The sequence below is a fragment of the Trichomycterus rosablanca genome, chromosome 4 (genome assembly GCF_030014385.1).
Source record: "Trichomycterus rosablanca isolate fTriRos1 chromosome 4, fTriRos1.hap1, whole genome shotgun sequence".
In the NCBI taxonomy this organism is placed as follows: domain Eukaryota; kingdom Metazoa; phylum Chordata; class Actinopteri; order Siluriformes; family Trichomycteridae; genus Trichomycterus; species Trichomycterus rosablanca.
In genome coordinates this window covers 6526802-6546254 of record NC_085991.1, presented here as the reverse complement: position 1 = coordinate 6546254, position 19453 = coordinate 6526802, and the positions used below count along the sequence as shown (strand labels likewise).

General features: G+C 40.0%; 2 protein-coding genes across 2 annotated transcripts in view; one reads left to right on the top strand and one right to left on the bottom strand.

The window, feature by feature from the left end:
* b4galt2 (UDP-Gal:betaGlcNAc beta 1,4- galactosyltransferase, polypeptide 2) overlaps window positions 1–5425 on the top strand; it is a 191101-nt gene extending 185676 nt beyond the window's left edge. Inside the window, exon 7 of the mRNA XM_062993906.1 lies at window positions 4903–5425. Within this exon, the coding sequence (XP_062849976.1) occupies window positions 4903–5053 (151 nt within the window). The 3' untranslated portion in view covers window positions 5054–5425. The remainder of the gene's footprint in view (window positions 1–4902) is intronic.
* Window positions 5426–10315: 4890 nt separating this feature from the next.
* On the bottom strand, window positions 10316–18291 carry zgc:113531 (uncharacterized protein LOC541359 homolog). Its single transcript, XM_062993001.1, has 3 exons — window positions 17811–18291; window positions 13066–13195; window positions 10316–11297 (listed from the first exon to the last, which is right to left on the bottom strand). Exons 1-3 carry the CDS (start codon window positions 18138–18140, stop codon window positions 11116–11118), a joined length of 642 nt encoding a protein of 213 aa, XP_062849071.1. The 5' UTR covers window positions 18141–18291; the 3' UTR covers window positions 10316–11115.
* Window positions 18292–19453: the final 1162 nt, after the last annotated feature.

The following is a 19453-nucleotide window of genomic DNA, read 5'->3' as shown; positions in this document are numbered from 1 at the left end:
GCTGTATCTCTGTTTCTGGTTTAATAAAAAAAGAAAGAATAACAGCCAATGAGCCGAGGTGTACTTTTACCCAGTGATTATATACCCACAAACCCACCAACCAAAGACATAGCAATATCTGTCTAGATCAGCCTTTCTCAACCGGGGTGCCGTCTGGCTTCGTCGGGGTGCCGTCAAAATTATTTTGATAGTGATGGGTCGTTCGCGAACGATCCGATTCTATTGAACGGCTCTTGAACAAAAGGAACAAAAGGAACCGAGTCGCGCCTCTGGGAGCCGTTATGTATATTTTTATTTCTGCGCAGTTCTTATCGACTGTAATCCACCCATTCCGCTTCCATCAGTAGAGGGAATTAATCAGTTATAATAAGAGCTGTTTATTGTCGAAATTCAAATCCGAAAACGGAGAGCGGAGAGCAAACAAGAGAGACACACACACACAGAGAGAGAGAGAGAGAGAGAGCCGTAACGGAGCTACAGAGAGAACATGCAGAAAAGAAGCAGTGCTCTTAGTATAATGACAAATAATTGAGAAATAAACTATAAACTTGTTTAATTGTGTTAAATCTGATTCGTTCATGGCGCAAACTGAGCTTTTTGAGCCTAACTTACATCAAGAACAAGTACAGGGAGCGACTGAGGGCTCTGGACCAGGAGCTCCGTGACTGCCTCTCATCCATCCCTGCCAAATTGGGCCATTGTGTGCATCATCCTAGGCTCAAGGTTGAGAAACACTGGTCTAGATGCCTGGTGCTCTGTTAGCAGAATACGAATACGAATACGAATACACATTGTACTTGTACACTTACACAACGAAATTGAAATACAACTGTAAATACAACTACAAATACAACTGAAATACAACTACAAATAAGCTGCTATGCCACCCAAGCGCCCCTTGACTCATTTGTTCATATATGTTATGTAGTTGTAGATAACCTGGTGGTGCTAGTAGTTAGAAGGATGCACAGCTTCAGGTGCCTTGGGATTTAGGTGTAAACATTGCATCTAGTCACTGACTAAGTAGTTTAGCATGTTTTCCCAATGTCTGTGTGGATTTCCTTTTGGTTTTCTGATTTCCTCCCTAGTCGCAAGGCAGGAACACCCTGGACAGTGCACCAGTCCATCACAGAGCTTCATCTATTAACCCCCCAACCAAATAAATAGCTAGTATCTGTGCAGATGCCTGGCGGTCTGTTAGCGACTCAAACTGCTATGCCACCCAAGCGCTCCCTGACTAATTTGTTTATACATGTTATGTAGTTGTAGGTGACCTGGTGGTGCTAGTAGTTGGAAGGATGCACTGCTTCAGATGCCTTGGGGTTTAGGTTTAAACATTGCATCTAGTCACTGACTAAGTAGTTCACCATGTTCTCCCAATGTCTGTGTGGATTTCCTTTTGGTTTTCTGATTTCCTCCCTAGTCGCAAGGCAGGAACACCCTGGACAGTGCACCAGTCCATCACAGAGCTTCATCTATTAACCCCCCAACCAAATAAATAGCTAGTATCTGTGCAGTTGCCTGGCGGTCTGTTAGCGAATCAAACTGCTATGCCACCCAAGCGCTCCCTGACTAATTTGTTTATACATGTTATGTAGTTGTAGGTGACCTGGTGGTGCTAGTAGTTTGAAGGATGCACTGCTTCAGATGCCTTGGGGTTTAGGTTTAAACATTGCATCTAGTCACTGACTAAGTAGTTCACCATGTTCTCCCAATGTCTGTATGGGTTTCCTCTTGGTTTCCTGATTTCCTCCATGTTGGCCAGGTTGTACTCATGTCCCATGCCCAGTGTTTCGGAGGCTGGCTCAGAACCCCTGTGACAGATGATAAATCTTGTTTCAACTTGTCATTAACTTAACACACATTAAAATTAGTTTACAGTGTTGATGGCCTCCATGGAATTGTGGTGGATCAGCAGGAGAGCTGAAATTTCACTGGTTTTATCGGCTGGACAGTTCTGCCATCTGCTGGCTGCTAATGGTACAACAATGAAGATAAGTTTTAATGGTGAACAGTGTAGAACTACACGGTTTTCTACAAAAACATAAAGATACAATATTCGTGGTACCTGTGGTTAAAAACAACTTATGTCTGCTAAAGATTTTATTAGTTTCTTAACCATGCTTGCTAACTAGCATGTAATATAGGGGTCATTCTATAATTTGGGGTACATTTCACATCACCAAAAAGTACAAAAACAATGTTCTTTCTCAACAGAACAATCAGTGGTTCAAGTTAATATATTCCTTTAGTGTAACATATCAACTAGTTGCAAAGCTTAAACATAATAATTATTTATTTTATTTACAAGGGCAAGTAGATGTAGACTACTAGGTAACTTAGTTGACAGGTAACATAGTTGACAATTTCCCTATTTTGACCCATAACTTCAGTGGTAGACCTTGCCTGGCTGACCACATGTCATTTCTTGAACAGAGTAATGTCTAATTTGAACATACATTTGAATTAAAATTATAATAAAAATTGTAACCATAACAATGTATGTAACATAGTTGACGGTCAATTAATATACTCATTGACAATGTTCTATTATAGATAAAATATTTTTAAAAATAAGAGGACATTCACCACAGTTTGTTCAATATGCCCTCTACAGAGAAAAATGATATCATGTAATGCTGGTCACATAGTTTTAGAACAAACCATTTTTGAGTTGCTGAGTGGAGTTCTGTTAGTAACATAGTTGACAGAACTTTTGCGGACAATAATAAATAAATATATTTAAATTATTTAAAAGAGAAACTCAATTTAAAAAATATAATTTTTCTTTAGTATTTAAACTATTGAAATAATTTAAAAAAAATAGATGTTGTTGCCCATAATAATTTTATTCATTATTTTGAAACCAAGGCCCCCTCAACTTAAATAAACGGACACAGCAAAAACTGTTCATTTAGGAACATCATGACAAATTTCAAGCTAAATGAAGCATAGGATGCACATAATGTTTTTGTGATATTACAACATGTTTTCCATTAATAGGTAAAATATGACATTTTTAAAGAAAATAGTTAGAATAAATATAATTATTATCATTGGACATGGAATGTACCCCAAATTATACTGTAGAATGACTCATAGATGATAATAGTGTAGCCCTCTACATACAAACGACTGACAGCTCGTTCGCAAGTTTAATTTGCTCTCAGATGCAACACAGTTAGCCTAGCCTAGCCTAGCCATTCAGCATTGTAGTTAGCCTACGCTGTACAGCACTTACCAAGTTATACATAAAATAAAGTTTATAATACACAACTATCTGTAATATTTCCTTGAAAGGTGGTAATGAAACACATGAAGTATAAAGTTCACATATTACACATAACATGCATATAATATTTCGTAGATACAGTATATGCTACGCTTATAAAACTGATGACCAACCTCCCTTCAACCCTCAAAGTAGGGTTCAAGTTCAAGTTCAAGTTCAAGTTCACTTTATTTATATAGCACATTTAAAAACACAGGGTGTTAACCAAAGTGCTTTACATAGTTCATAATGTATACATCCTGCTCATACATCTCCACTTCTAAAATGTGTCCAATACAAACCAAAAAGCTTTACATTACACAAATCATCACAATCCTACCGCAACTCTAACTGTTTTCAAAGGCAAGAGAATAAAAATATGTTTTAAGCTTAGATTTAAAAGCAGTTAAAGACGATGTTTGTCTCAATTCCAGGGGTAAACTGTTCCAAAGTCTTGGTGCTGCAACTGAAAATGCACGATCTCCTTTTTGTTTTAACCGGACTCGAGGGACTGTCAAAAATGACTGGGAAGTAGGGTTGCCAACCGTCCTGTAAAATACGGAATCGTTTCTTGTTTGGAAACTAAACGTCATGTTCCGTATTGAACTGATATGGGACACGCTTTGTTACGTATTTTTACCAATGGTAGAGAAATGCTGCAGATTAGACAGGGGGATATGTATGAGACAGGGCGATATGCATGAAACAGAAGAAAACTGTTGCTACCGTGGGAATTAGAAAGCGTTTGGTTATTATTTTAAGTAGTATTCACTTTTAGTCTCAGTAACGCTGTGTGTGCGCACGCATATCCGCATAACAACCTGTCCATTACTCCGCTGTTTGAGTAGCGCATCGCGCATATTTTTCCGCCCTAGGTTCGAATCTGGCTTAGGGCGAAACTAAAGTAACACAAGCTGGGCCTCTCACTGCCCGTTGTGTAGAAATGTTGTTTGCACTATTCAGAAAAAGTGTTACATGATGTTCTTTATCCATGTTGTTTTGCCTAAAATATGGTTCTGATTTATTATTAAAAAGGATTGGGTTGACTTTGGGTTACATGGGTTGGGTTTCATGACAGGAACGGTAGTTACACCAGGTTATATCGAACACAGTCATGGACAAGTCAGTGTCTACAATTCACCTCACTTGCATGTCTTTGGACTGTGGGAGGAAACCAGAGCACCCAGAGGAAACCCACGCGGACACCGGGAGAACATGCACATGCAACTCCTCACAGAAAGGCCACAGACCGCCCCACCTGGGGATCGAACCCAGGACCTTCTTGCTGTGAGGTGACAGTGCTACCCACTTAGCCACCGTGCTGCCCGACTGGCTTTGAGTGGCAAAACGAAATGAGTTACTGACTGGAGCAGACATAAACAAACCTTACGCACTGACGCTAAATTAAAACTTCTGTCACAATAGTGAATTTTGCACTTTTTAAAACAAATTTTAAACCAGTGGACATCGACATTCTCATCTTTGACAGTTTGCAAGTTGAAGGTTTGTATGTAGCGGACTTACTGTATGTTGTATCGGGTGGTAGTTACGACAGGCCTTTGCCGCTTCATTGACGTTTAATGACTTTCTTTGTTATCTGCTAAACTCGATCTCTTGCTGTCATCCTACAGGTTTAACAAAATCCAGAACACAAAGAACACCATGAGAAAGGACGGTATCAGCTCACTGACATATCGCCTGGTATCCATGAAGAAGTACCCACTCTACACTAACATCTCGGTGGAGATCGGCAAAGCCCCTCCCAGACCGATCAGAGGGTAACCAGACAACGGGCAGTTTTCTGGATTTCAACAAGTACACACTGCATGTGGCTGTGTGACTCTAACTGCAGCACTGGTATGCTGAACAGGTTAGTTCTCAGGAATACGGCGGACTGACGTGGATTTGTAGGCACTAGTCCACGCGCTGATTTAGATTTGTCTGCAGATACTGTGTGTGATGGAGCAGAGCAGCACGTTTGGGTTAACGGGGAATGAGTATAAAGCATGGCGAACCGTGGCTATGCTCTTGGGTAATGCTCAAATAGACATGCTGGTTGAACCTGGAATGAGATAAATGAATCTGTACGTCTCTAATAAAAGGGACAGAGGAATAGACTGTTGACTTGATGTAAATGAATGTTTTTTTGTACCTGCCGCTACTGCAGCGTCCACTTTTTTTTCCTCACATCTATAAAGCCGGAGCTAATAAAGCTGCTGAAATTGGTGCGTGAAGAATCCTTTGTGGATTGATTTTTACATTTTTCTTTTCTTTTTTTTGCACTTCTATCACCCGTCCTGGGACTTCAGCCAGGGAGCTACATTTTTGAAGAAATATCGCTGATGCTTAAGGCTGTAATTGGTCTGATTTCAGAAGATTTGTAAGGCTTACTACCTGTTCTGAATGGAGCCCTGTCTTTGCTGGTCCAGATAAAAAGGTAGAAACGGATGTGCGGAACTCCTGCTTTGAGCCCAATCGGATTTTTGGAACGTTTTTCATGGTCACTTTTCTGAAACGGTTTAAACACATTGCATTAAAAGCTGTTGCATTGCATTTTTATTGTTTATTGTTGCCTCAAAGAATCATGTTTGGATGCTGTATGTGTTAGATATGGACTATATGGGCAGAAGCATGTGGACACTACTGCTGATTATTAAATTCAGGTGTGAATTCAGTCACACCGTGCTTTGAATTTAAACTCTGTGAGAACAGCTTGGGGAAGGCCTTTTATTTGTTTTGTCTAGTATAACCATGCACAATTATGGGCACAAATTCCCACAGAGACACTTAATTTTTTTGTGTTTAGGGAGGTTTGGAATGTAGGGAGGTTTGGAAACTATATAAATGCTCATGGTTGGGTGTGCAGGTCCACATGCTTTTGACCATATAATGTAGGTATGGAAGTTTTAAATGGTAAGCTGTAAAAAGAAATAAATTAATGAATGAATGAATGAATATCCCACAAGTTAGGTGTCTATGATACTTTGTTAGTAAGTTGTTCAATACAATAAAGACAGTTAAACGAGGTGCCCTGAATAATCACATAAAATATGGAATTTAAGTGAACAAATAAAAGCCAACAAGCACTTTAACATTTAGCGTGTCCGATTGCCCGATTGCATCATGCCTCCTCTCCACCAATGCCGATCCCCGCTCTGATTGAGGAGAACAAAGCTAACCCACGCCCCCTCCGACACGTGGGCAGTAGCCGTATGCATTTTGTCACCTACATTTTGACGAGTGCAATGCGGATCAGCACTGTGTACAGAGAGACACACCCTGACAGCACTCTTTTCCCGTCTCTGTGCAGGTGCCATCAATCAGCCAGCAGAGGTCGTAATTGCATTAGTTATTAGAGAGACCCTATCCGGCTTTAATATCCCCCCACCCCTATCTGAACAACAGGCCAATCGTTGTTCATGTGGCTGAGACTCGATACGATGTATTCGAGATTCTAGCTCTGGTTCCAGCGCGTGCTTTTAGAGCTGCTCCACCTGAGTGGCATGCTTTTGCGTTTCTGTATGGAATTGAAACTTTACAACTTTTTAGTTTGCTATAATTATAGAAGTACTCCTAATAATTTTTTATTCTTATTTATTTTAACATATACATTTGTGGCTTTGTAGAGGGCAAAACAAGTCAGAAATCCTGGAATTGTGATAGACACTTACTAGAGACACAGGTTCACTTATTTAAGTCCATAAATGAACCATATATAGTGTATGTTTGAACCTAAAGAACCTGTGATGTCACTTCCCAAACATGGAACAAATACCCCAGCTTTACAAATTCATTTTTTTTACCTTACCCTTCAGAGCTTCCATACATATCTGATGAGATTGTTTAAACAATGCCCATGTTTTGGAGTCAACCAGGATTTAATGCATGTAGCTAATATTACCTGGTGTGTATATGTGAGATCACGCTCATTTCAGAGCTCAATACACAGATTCTCCCAAGACTGGAGGTGAAAATGTGCTTAGACTGCAGTGCGATGTTTGTACTGTTTGTTATTTTGCAAACCTACCGTATGAGTTAAATCACGTATTGCTTTTTCAGTTCCTGCCTACGCACACCATACTGATGCCTTTTCATGACTGGCAGTGCTGGATTTGTGCTGGTTTCATCCTTGGATCTTTCAGTCCATCAGGCCTTTTAAAGAAAAGTGCATTTCATTCTTTTTCATGCTGCCTTCCACGTTCTGTTTGTGTGTTAGTGCTGAACTACTTCTCTCTCTCCATATCATACCATATTTTGGACAAGTGCTGCTCAAATTTTATTTCCTGACTGTGTTGAATCAGCCATAAGTTCAGTCTGTGGGTTTGAATGCCTGCTGTAGTAATTCAATAAACACACATTTCAACGGGTGTGAAAATGTTATCGTCCCCTGGCCCAACAGTGCTGAGCCTTAATTAAACACACATCATCATCACACTAGCACTTCCATGTTAACTATTATTGTTAGAATTTTATTCTTATAATGCTGTATGTACTATTTGTCAGATATAATGTCACCCTTGTTTTAATGTCGCCCAGTTTTGATTGACCTGTTCATGAAAAATTATGTACTGGAGAACTTTTAGTGGACTAACAACTCTTGGGTAGATGCACCACAGTTCCAAGCTTATCCTATTTGGAGATAATGGCTCTCACTGTGGTACGGTGGAGTCTCAGAGCTTTACCTTTTTTTCCCTTAGGTCATCTGTAATGTCCTTGTACGAATTTTTGGCTTTGATGGTAATGTTAAGATAAGTGTAATTTGTATTCAACAGCCCATCTAATATCAGCCCTAGCTGAGTTTAATTAGCTAAATTGACTTACCAATTAGGTAACCTAGCTAATTAAGTAACCTAATTTAAAAATGAGTTCCTTTTGAGTAATATATTTTGTTTAATCATGTAAAACCACTTAGTGTGACATCTGCGACAACAGACGTAATCTAAATATTCCAAAGATGCCATATTTTCATAGATGCCATATGTACAGTCATTAAAATAAATGGACATATTTTTGACACAGTATATTCAATTCAGTTCAACATTATACTACGTTCGTACACTATATGGACAATATTTGGGACACCCATTCTAATTTTTGAATTCATGTGTTTAAGCCACAGCGATTGTCAACAGGTTTAAGGAATCCCTTATACATCGACCAGGTGAAGTGAATAACACTGATTATCTCTTCATCACGGCACCTGTTAGTGACCATAGACATAGACATAGTTCAAAGTCTTGTTAGAAGCCTTGTCAAAAGAGTGGTCACACAGAGGTCAGTCTGTTTTAATGCTATTTGTTTTGGAAATGGGACGTCCAGTAAGCTACTTTTGGCCATATAGTGTACACAATACATACATACAAGACCATATTTAACTGCTATGATATTTAACTGATATGTTTAACAAGAGATGAGAGTTAATCATATGTTATACAAAATCCAGGTCATTCTAAAAAGTTCATTAAAAAAATTCTTGCATCTGTCATTTTTTTTTTGCATTTTGTGAAAGATTTGTTTCTTCTATCGATTAATTGTTGACTTTTTACATATCATTGCTGCTACATCAAATTATCAACTCACAAAGTGTGAACACTAGTCTTGCACAGCTCAGTGTTGCTTGTCGGAAAGAAGATGGATCAGTTAATATCACTACTTCTTAATAATAATGATAATACTTCATATAATCATCTGTGTGAATCTAGGGTTTCTAGGGCATATACTCATATTACGCACATGTATCATTCTGAGGCTTTTAGGATTCTTTTGATTCCTTTTATTTTCAAGGGGGGCAGCTCAGCCCCCTTCCGACTCCCTTTTAAGAAATAGCACACTGTGTAGCTCTCTCGCCTTTCAGTCTCTTCTTGCATCTGCTTCACTGCTCTCCTTTTCATCTTCCCAACCCCTTCATCTGTCAGTGAACTGATGGCCGTAGGGCAGGGGCTGTCCAAAATATGATGCGAAAAAGTGCAGACCGCTGCTGACTGTCTCTGATCTTTAAGCTTGGAGTGGCTCTTTAACGCTGGATCTATTTAGGGTTTTTGGGGGTTTATTTTTTGGTTTGTTTTTTTTTGTAAATTGAATGTCAAAAAATGTTCTATATAGAATGCGTTATGTCATATCAAACATACTTTTTGTATACAATCAATAAAGAAAAGCTGTCTCTGAAATCATCAGTCTTCCTCTGTTGTGTTAAAATTGTTCATGTGCGTCTGTGTGAGAAACAGAGAGTCGACAAGTGTAAGATTTGTTGACCTATGGATCTGATGAATCTGGCTGAAGGGCGGCACAGTGGTTCGCAGAAGATCCTGGGTTTGATTCCTAGATGGAGTGGTTCCGGTGTTGTTGCCCCATTTGTACCCATTAATCTACTGTACACCTAATTACCCATAATGAGTAAGTGCAAACTTCACTCTGGCAGCAATTATACCTGCAAATCTTCTTGGTTCAGCCTTACATGCTTTGTTATACTGGGTGGCAAACATCTGCCATCTCTCTACAGTTTGATGTGGTTTATGTCTGCTTTCTGTCTTTGGCTGGGCTATTCCAAGACATTCAGAGACTTGCTTCAAAGCCACTCCAGTGTTGTTTTGGCTGTATGCTTCAGGTCACTGTTGTGTTGGTAGATTAAAATGACACCCCTATCAAAGTTTTTTGTGCATTCTTGGGGAGACTGTACTAAATTTGGTTACATTTGTTTAATGTCTCTCACTTATTACTCTGTGCACTCCCAGGGGCTCGGGTGACACCTCGAGCTCGCTCTGCTAATGGCCGGACGGGCTCCTACACATACAATAATTGGCTCATCCTAAAGAGGAAAGCCGTAGGGATTTCTCATAACTGCAGCAATTACAACCTCTGCTGGCTGATCGATGGTTCGTGCATAATGAGACGGGGGATAGTGAAGTGACCCTCGGTGCGTGACTCTCAGTGTGTGATACGAATCATGCAGGTGAAAAGAAGTGGTATACCCCGAGTAACTATTTGTACTTGTAAATACTTGTTCTAAAATGTTTGAGCAACACTGATCCAGACAAAAACACAGCATTTATCAAACACTGTTTATTTAAAGTTGTATCTTAGTGGTATAGGCTTGAATATAATGATGCTTCTATTGCTAGCTTTTGTTTTGTGTCACACTGGCAACACAAAATGAACAAACTGCTGGTAGAAGTCATGCAGAATAATGCAGTTCGTCTTCCCTTTATACAGCAGCCACAGATCGAAAAATAAAATACACTATATTGTCAAAAGTATCTGGACATCTCACCGTGAGATTGGTATGCTACTAAATAGACTGAACTCTAAGTGGTCTTTTCAGCTATAATGTCTGTGTGAATGTGTACCCATTCAGTCAAAAGAGCATTTGGGAACTGATGTTGGTCCAGAAAGTCTCAGTTCAGTCAGGCTGAGGTCACTATAGTTCGGGGTGTCCCAGTACTTTTGTTCATATAGTGTATGTTTGCACAAAAGAGTATTAGACACAGCACTGGCTTTCTTTCCTGGAGGCTATTTGATCTTCACACTAACAGTCTCTGCTCCACTTTTAATTTAAATACCAATTATTAGCTCTTACATCTTTCACTTTCAGATACTCTATGACCTTGCACTTTGCTGGACCGTCCATAAAGCACGTACTAGGGTTTAATAAGGAAACCTCTTGCAAGGCTAAAGCTACATTCTGCCTTGTCGTTTCACCTGTATAATAGGCACGTTACATAAGACTACAGTTTATACTTACTAAAGCTTCACAAAGCTACAGTTAGCTACACTAGCACAAGCCTCCCCAGCAGTTCTGTTTAGTAAACAGGCTGTCTCTGGATCACTCCAGGACCAGAGGTTGGGCGTCAGTTGTGCTCGTTGCTGAGCGTGCAGTTTCTGAGTCGCGTACAAGTGGCTACACGATTGCCTTCCCAATAGCCTGCATCCTGCCCGTCATGGCATCGGCATTTGGTGCAGGAATTCACCCACACGGTCTCCCCAGCAGGGATTATCTGTGTCCTAGAGTCATCAGCGTAGCAGTTGGGACCTGAAATAGAGGAGCGCACACTGTCAAACTAATTGTGAGATTTAAATTGGTCTGTAAATGTTATGACTAGAGATGTGAGTGTGGAAGGTCAATAAGGTCAGCTCTGGAATTATTGGCATTCTTGGGGCCAAGACAGAAAAAATGTCTGTGACAAATGAGCTTAATGGCACAGAGACGATATAAAAGAAATCAACCGTAATTACAGTAAATGTTTTATTTTTTACCTCAATTATAGGCACCCCTAAATGTTCTTATGAGCAAAATGTAATTAAAGCCTATTCAGATTTATATATTCATAACTTTAAGTGGGGTATAATAATAATATAATAATTTGAGGCGACAAAGGAGAAATCTCCATAGACACTTATCAAAATGGGTAAGAGTTAAGTGAGTAAAAATGAGTTACCACCCAAAGATGGCCTGGTTTTACAAGCAGCAAGAGATTGTATTTTGAGATTTGACTTGGCAAAGATTAAATTGGGAACACGTTTGGTGCAGCGATAAATGATCCCATTAAACTATCCCATTAAGCTGAGATCTGGGGATCCAAGGTTCGAATATCGGCGGTGCTATCTGCTGGTAGGGCATACAGGAACATGACTGGCTAGTGTCCTAAACAGCCTTGTCATTGTAACGTAAGCTTGTCTGTGTGCTCTCAATGCCGGTCCCAAGCCCAGATGACCCTTGCAGTCAACAGATCACACATCACTTGAACCGCTATGGGAAATTTTGGCTCAATGTGTCAGGCAGCACCAACACTAGTATGCAGCTACCTGCTTAGACACTTTATTAGGGTCACGAGTGGGTATTAACTTAATCCCTACAGGAATATTTTATCCAAAATGATCTGAGAAAGATGTTATATCTACAAGCAGCCCTTAAACTTAATTCTTCAAAGCTTCATCCATTGCTGACAGCTTTATCCAGTGGGGACGCACTGGGGACAGTGGTAGTATCAACTGAAAGGTTGATACTTCGAATCCCTGCCATGCACCCACTGTTGGGCCCTTGAGCAAGGCCCTTTACCCTCTCTGCTCCAGGGGCATCATATGATGGCTGACTCTGTGCTCTGACCCCAGCTTCCAAATTAGCTGGGATATGCGTAGAAAGAATTTCGTTGTACTGTACGTCTGTATATGTATATATGACAAATAAAGGCATTCTATTCTATTGATGGATCCATAAATGCACCTTAACTAGCATCCCGTACAGTAGTACCCTAGTGGGTAAAGTTGAAGGTTGGGATATGTGGAAGTTGTGCTGTACATGTGTATATGTATATATGGCACCTAAAGAAGTTCCATTTGCTCTGGATTATTATCAGTAAATTATGACATACGTGTGTGCTAATTAGCTCCATGCTTTACATTTGCTTTCCTTTTTCGTTGTTTGGATAAATACCTGAAATTCCCGCCTCTGGCATACACAGCTGACATGCCTGGATGATTTTTCATAATAAGTGTAATTGCATTTTCAAGCAACGAAATGGAAAATGAGCCACTGAAACCCGTTTGTGTTCCCGCATCTTATCTGTTATTCAGTCTCGGATTACGTTATTGTGTTACATCAGGGTTATTACATTTTAGCCACGTGGAGATGCAGAGGAATCAGAAATGTAGGGAAGGAGTCGTGCAATATTTGTGCCTCTCCGAGTTACGAGGGCTATTTTGAGTATTTGAGTATATAATAATAAGATTAGTGGGATTAGACTGCCGAGAGCTTTTTTCCTAACAGATTAGGTTCTTCAGTAGCATTTAAAGCAGCTTACCATCTTTGCAGTCTGGGCAACACTTTCCTGCCTGAAAGACTGGGTTCACACATGGCGGGGGGGCACAGTCTGCTACCAGGCACCTGGCAATGCCGTCGTTGTCACAGGAGCACTGCTCACATTCTGTTGGCTGTCAAACACACACACACACTGTTATTTGGTGTTAAATATCAGAGCAAAGTGTAATTCTACCTAATCAATCAAGATTGAAAAAATGCAAAATGCAGCAGGTGGATCTATTGTATATTTATAAGATCCATATTGACCTTGCCGTCCATTACCACATTTATTAATGTCTGCTTTAGCGTTCCTTCCCTCCTCCTGCCTCCATCCTCACCTTCTCCATATATAACTCTCATCCTTCCTCTGCACATGCCCAAACCATCTCAATCTCACCTCTCTAGGTTTTTCTCCAAAACAGCCACCCTGCACTGTTCCTCTAATACAGCAGTCCCCAACCTTTTTTGCAGCACGGATCGGTTTCATATAAGATATAATTTCATGGACCGGCAAGGGTGGGAGGATTTACAATAGAATAACTATAGAATGGAAAATCAGTGTAAATCCTAGGCTTTTTTCGATGCGACGAGACGCTGCTCCCACCTAGTGGTGATTAGAGACAACAACACCTGAAGAGTTTCGGAAATTTAATTGCTCTTGTAGCGATCTCTAATTATTTATTCCTTCTGTAAGGCCCAGTAATAAATGATCCACGGACACGGACTGGTCCACGGCCCGGTGGTTGGGGACCACTGCTCTAATAAACCTGTTCCTAAGCTTCTCCATCCTTGTCATTCCCAACAAGAGTTTTACAGCATGATAAGAGGTGTTTAATCAGTCCCTGAAGTGCTAAGTCTGGAGTATTAGTACTTGTGATGTCCTCAGTATGATTTAATTATTAATAAATACACCCCAGAAAGCACCTGGTAACTGGTGGAGTGGGTGTCATACAGCAACATGTCTAGATCCTTACTTCTGTCACTGGAATTTCAAATACTTTTCTAATGTCCATGATTCTACCATGATCTGAGCTAGCAGTTAGTAAGAATAAATAAAGGATGAATTTATTTTGGACTGCATGTGAAAGCAGTGCGTATACCATTGCCCCCGGCTGTTAGGTGCCGGGAGGATTGCCGGGTACTGTACATCGGGGAAACTCAACAGCCACTGGCAAAACGGATGGCCCAACATAGAAGATCGACTCCGCGGTTTACACTCACCTGCAAGCCAGCGGCCACTCATTTAATGATGACAATGTGCAGACCCTTGACAAGGAGGAACGCTGGTTTGAATAGGGAGTCAAAGAAGCCATCTATGTGAAGAGGGAACGACCATCCCTGAACCGAGGGGAGGGCCTGAGAGTACATCTCTCACTTACAATGCCATGATAGGAGCTATACCCCAATCATATATAAAAGGCACACATAGCCATTGTAATTAATGGTCATTGTGATTTGCATGTGGACCTAATCACGGTGGGCGGTCTGCATATAAGGTTGCGGTATTCACCAATAGCTCAGACTGAAGAAGTAACATATCTCTACAACAAACTTGTGTCCAGATGAACTGATTCAACTTTGTGGATTTGTGTACCTGGATTATTGAGCATGCATAAAGAGATACCATTGCACCTTTTCTACCATTTGATTGATTTAGTGTGTTGAGTGCTGTTTTGTCCAAAACAGTTGGATTTTTATGAGATGCACATCAGTTTACTGGACTGGTAAGAATAAATAAAGGATGAATTTATTTTGGACTGCATGTGAAAGCAGTACGTATGCCATTGCACCCGGCTGTTAGGTGCCTGGAGGATTGTCGGGAACTGTACATCGGGGAAACTAAACAGCCACTGGCAAAACGGATGGCCCAACATAGAAGATTCACTGGTTCAAGTCCAACCACTGCCACGTTGCTGCTGTTGGGTCCCTTGGCAAGGCCCTTAACTTATATAGTGTCACACTACTGTAAGTCTCTTTGGATAAAGGCGTCTGCTAAATGCTGGAAATATAAATGTAATGTATCAGAATAGGCACCCATATCTTAAAGGTCTATGAAACTATTGGGAAACATTACAAAATATTAGAAAGGGGTTGGATGCACCACTTGGAAAAAGAAAATCTTAAAAGAAAGGAGACATCTGTAAAGCTTAAAAAATTACAATTATTTCCCAAAGTTCCCACCAGTTCCCAGTGTTTCATTTAAAGATATGATGGGATTACACTTTGTATAAACACTGAAGATGCTATCATACACTGGGACTGCTGGCCACATGGTGGCACTGGTGATTTGAATAAAATGTTGGATGTATTTCAAAGTGTTAAACCCACCAGCTCACTTTTTTCTTAAAGAGAAGAAAGGCAACAACAAATGTAAACAAATGTAATAGGTTACAACTTCCTAAACTACTGTTTCCTGACCGCCATGTTTAGAAACACACTAAGCATTTAAGTCATTTAGATGTCTGAGCATTTAAGTCACTTAGATGTCTGCTAACGACAACAGAAGTGGATTTGATAGCCATTCTTGTAATGTTGTAGTTTTTCTCAGCCTCAGTAAGCCGTCAGATTGTAAAGCCTGATTTCATAAAAGAAAAAATACTCTAAAAATACTCCAAAAAGAAAAAATACTCTAGTACATAGTCGTAAACCACATGAGTCCACTACAGTGCTAAATAATTCATACAAAAAGGTACATTAGTGACCTTGAGACATTTACTTGAAAGCCACAGATAGTCACCCAGTATATCTGCCACATCTTTTTCCACAAAGTTTGTGTACACAACCTAAACAAGTCCAAACATATGTGGACATGTTTTAGCCACACGTATTGCTATCAAGTATGTAAATTCGGTTATATAAAGTAAATAATATGCTTACAACCTTTTGGCAACTGTTTGGAAAACAAGCAGACCTGGTTTGATGAGTTTGTCTTACCGTCACCCCAACTGTACAGCTTTGGGAAAAAAAATCATTTTAAAGACTGCACTTCTGCACTAATGTTTGTTAAGTTAAGTTTATTTACATTTACAGCATTTAGCAGACGCCTTTATCCAAAGCGATTTACAGTACAGTTACAGTATACAATCTGAGCAATTGAGGGTTAAGGGCCTTGCTCAAGGGCACAACAGCAGCAACCTGGCAGTGGTGAGGCTTGAACCAGCAACCTTTTGATTACTAGTCCAGTACCCTAACCACTAGGCTACGGCTTGCCTGTTAAATGAACTTCTCATTTCTAGCTTGACACTAAGATAAGACACAAACCTAAGATACCAACTGGCCTCATGAGAGATTTAGGAAAAAACAGTATGCCAAAAGTATACAGCCGCTGACTACTGCAACTTAATTAGTGTAATAAATGGTATCACAGTAACTATTCTAAAGAGCGTCCTTTTAGTTTAATGGTGGAATTACTTTGGAATAAAATCCACCATTAAATTAAAAGGGCACTCTTAATGAATGTGTGACAATTTCATATTTTTTTACTTCATTATGTACTAAATTAGGCTTCAAGGTATGTTTAATAAATTTTAATTGGCTATGTATTGTTCTCCAGATCTGCTTTTTGGTATTATTTCATGTTTGACTTGTTTTGTTCAGTGGACTCTTTTGAAAGCTCTTTTAATGTCGCCACAATTTCTTTATGTTGTATAAATTCTTCCCAACCAATGAAAATATCTTTTGTAATGAAACCAGGTACAGTTTTATCTTTATTTTGCATTTGAATTATCATCTAAAAACTACTTTATTTTATAGCATTTACAAGTATAGCTTTGAATATACAGTACTTTGGTTCTAACAGGGTTTGAGCAGATTTGTGTTCTTGGACTGTTGTCTACTTAAACTATAGTAAGGTAATGTTCACTATGGAAGCTCTTCTGTAAGTCGCTCTGGATAAGAGCATCTGCTAAATGACAAAAATGTAAATGTAAATGATTATAGTGTCTGAATACTTTGAGTTTTTGTTTGTTTAAGTATATGCTAATAAATGAAAAATGTTTTATTTCTGTTTACAGCAAGGTCAATAGTCTTGTGTAAATTTAAAGTGCATATATGCACTTGATGCACACTCCATGACCAAAAGTATGTGGACACCTCTTCTTATTACAACTTCAAGTGTTACAGCCACACCTATTGTTCACCTTCTAGGTCATTACCAGTGCTCTTTTAGTTTATTGGTGGATTTTAATTTATTTAAGGACACTCTTTAGAATGTGTCTGTAAGGCACTGAGGCTGGAAGGGAAAACCTGCCTCAGAACCCATTTTATAATTCAACCCAGTGGTGTTTAGTAAGGGTAGTACACTTGCAGGCCACTGTTCCTTCACACCAAACTTGTCAATCTGTGCTTTCCGGACCTTGTGTTGTACACAGAACAGGACGGAACCTTTGCCAAATTGCTGTCACAAAGTTGGAAGCATCTATCAATCAAACTGATTTATACACCTGTGGACAATGGTTGTGCCTGTAACACGTCACTTTAAGTTTAATTAGAAGAGGTGTCCACATACTTTTGGTCTTGGCGTGCAAGTTTGGTGTGATGGAACTCAGATGGAACAGTGGCCTGCAAGAAGCCCTGACCTCAACTACCCTTACTATATACCACTGGGTTGAATTATAAAATGGGTTCTGAGCCAGGTCTAGCCTTCCAGCCTTAGTGTCGTACAGATACACTCCAAAATCTTGTGAAAGGGCCTTCCAGATGTGTAAATGATGTTATGGCACAGCTGGCAATGATTAGAAAGCTCACCTGGAATTGCTGGCCGATATCGTAGACCTCACCTCGGTGTTCACAGCCCACTCTCTCACAGCGTGGGCAGCAGTCACTCGGGTAATGGCTCACATGGATGCATGCAGCGGGTAGTGTAGTGCACTCGGTCCTGGCACACACTGCTCCGTCTGTAGTACACTCACACTGGGTACAGTGCTCGGAGTCCAGAAAGTACCATTCACCCACATAGTACACAGAGCCGTTGGCTTCACACGTACCGTCCTGCACCGACACAGAGAAACACAATCCGCTTGGAACGCTCAGCAGAACAGCGCACAGCCATAAAACCATTATCCTCATCTTGGCCATGTCTTCTGACTTCTATTAGCGTCTAATAATCACACAACTTGGTACTTCATGGAGTTTTCTAGCACTACAAAGTTAGTAAATGTGCAGCGGTTCCATAATAGACTCGGTGGAGATGTGCGCTCGCGCTGGTCCTCTCGTGGGCTCGCGCTAACTTCTACGCCTCTCGGATTATGTTTCCATCCACACGTGACAGCAGAATGGCTGAATAATGATGGACTGTGGAGCAGGAGGGTAATGCTGTTGTCCTGAGGGATCTACGAACCTTTATCAGCATGGGTTCTAATCCAATTCTAATGTCTAATTAGTATTTTTGTCATTGCTGTAATTTCAGTAAAAGTTGCTTTTGTTTTGTGGAATCTCTTTATTAATTCCATATACTGCATACAGCATTAAACTAAAGTAACCAGGATCTCAGTGGGTCAAGTGCCAAAATGAGCTGAATAAAAATGTGCAATGCCAAAACACACCCTGGACAGAGCACTGATCCATCACAGGCCACCACACACTCAATCATTTGAGTAGCCAGTCCAACTTCTGCAGAAGACAAAAAGTGATGGGAGATAGAAGGATACCCACATCTACATTTTTGGCATTTAGCCGACGCTTCAGTTCTGTGGCAGTATATTGTCTAAGCAATTGAGGGTTAAGAACCTTGCTCAAGGGCCCAACAGTGGCAACCTGGCAGTGGTGGAGCTTGAACCAGCGATCTTTCAATTACTAGTCCAGTACTTTAACCACTAGGATACAACTACACACGTTCACACTGGGAGCAAACCGAGGTTACTAGAACATTGATACTGTGTGGCATCACAACACAATACATTTCATCTTGCACTGAATTTCATTAATTTTTTACATTTAAAAATAATTGATAAGAAAGGATACAATAGAACATTAGAATGTATTTTTATTTGTAGCAATATTAAAAAATTAATATTGAAAAATTTAAATAGGCCTTATGCACTTTGCCGCTTGCTTTCTGACATACCTTTTAAAAAGCCATGTAACTGATAGAATAAACGGAGAAAAAATAAGTAATTGCAGAGATGAGTCCATAAGTCTGAAGGCCTTTCTATGATACTGTTGAACCTGGGATGGGAAAGTGCTGTGGCCTTGGGTCTCACAGTTTTGGGCCTCAGAATGGCATCCTTGTAGAAGATTATAATGCAACACTGTATTTTCTAAAACACCTGCAATATTAGACTGTGCTGACAAGATCACTGTACTTCTTGAAAAACTTCAAACAACTCTTTAATGTGTTTAAATTTAAAGATGAGATGCAAAAGAAAGACGGATGATTATAAAATAAGTAT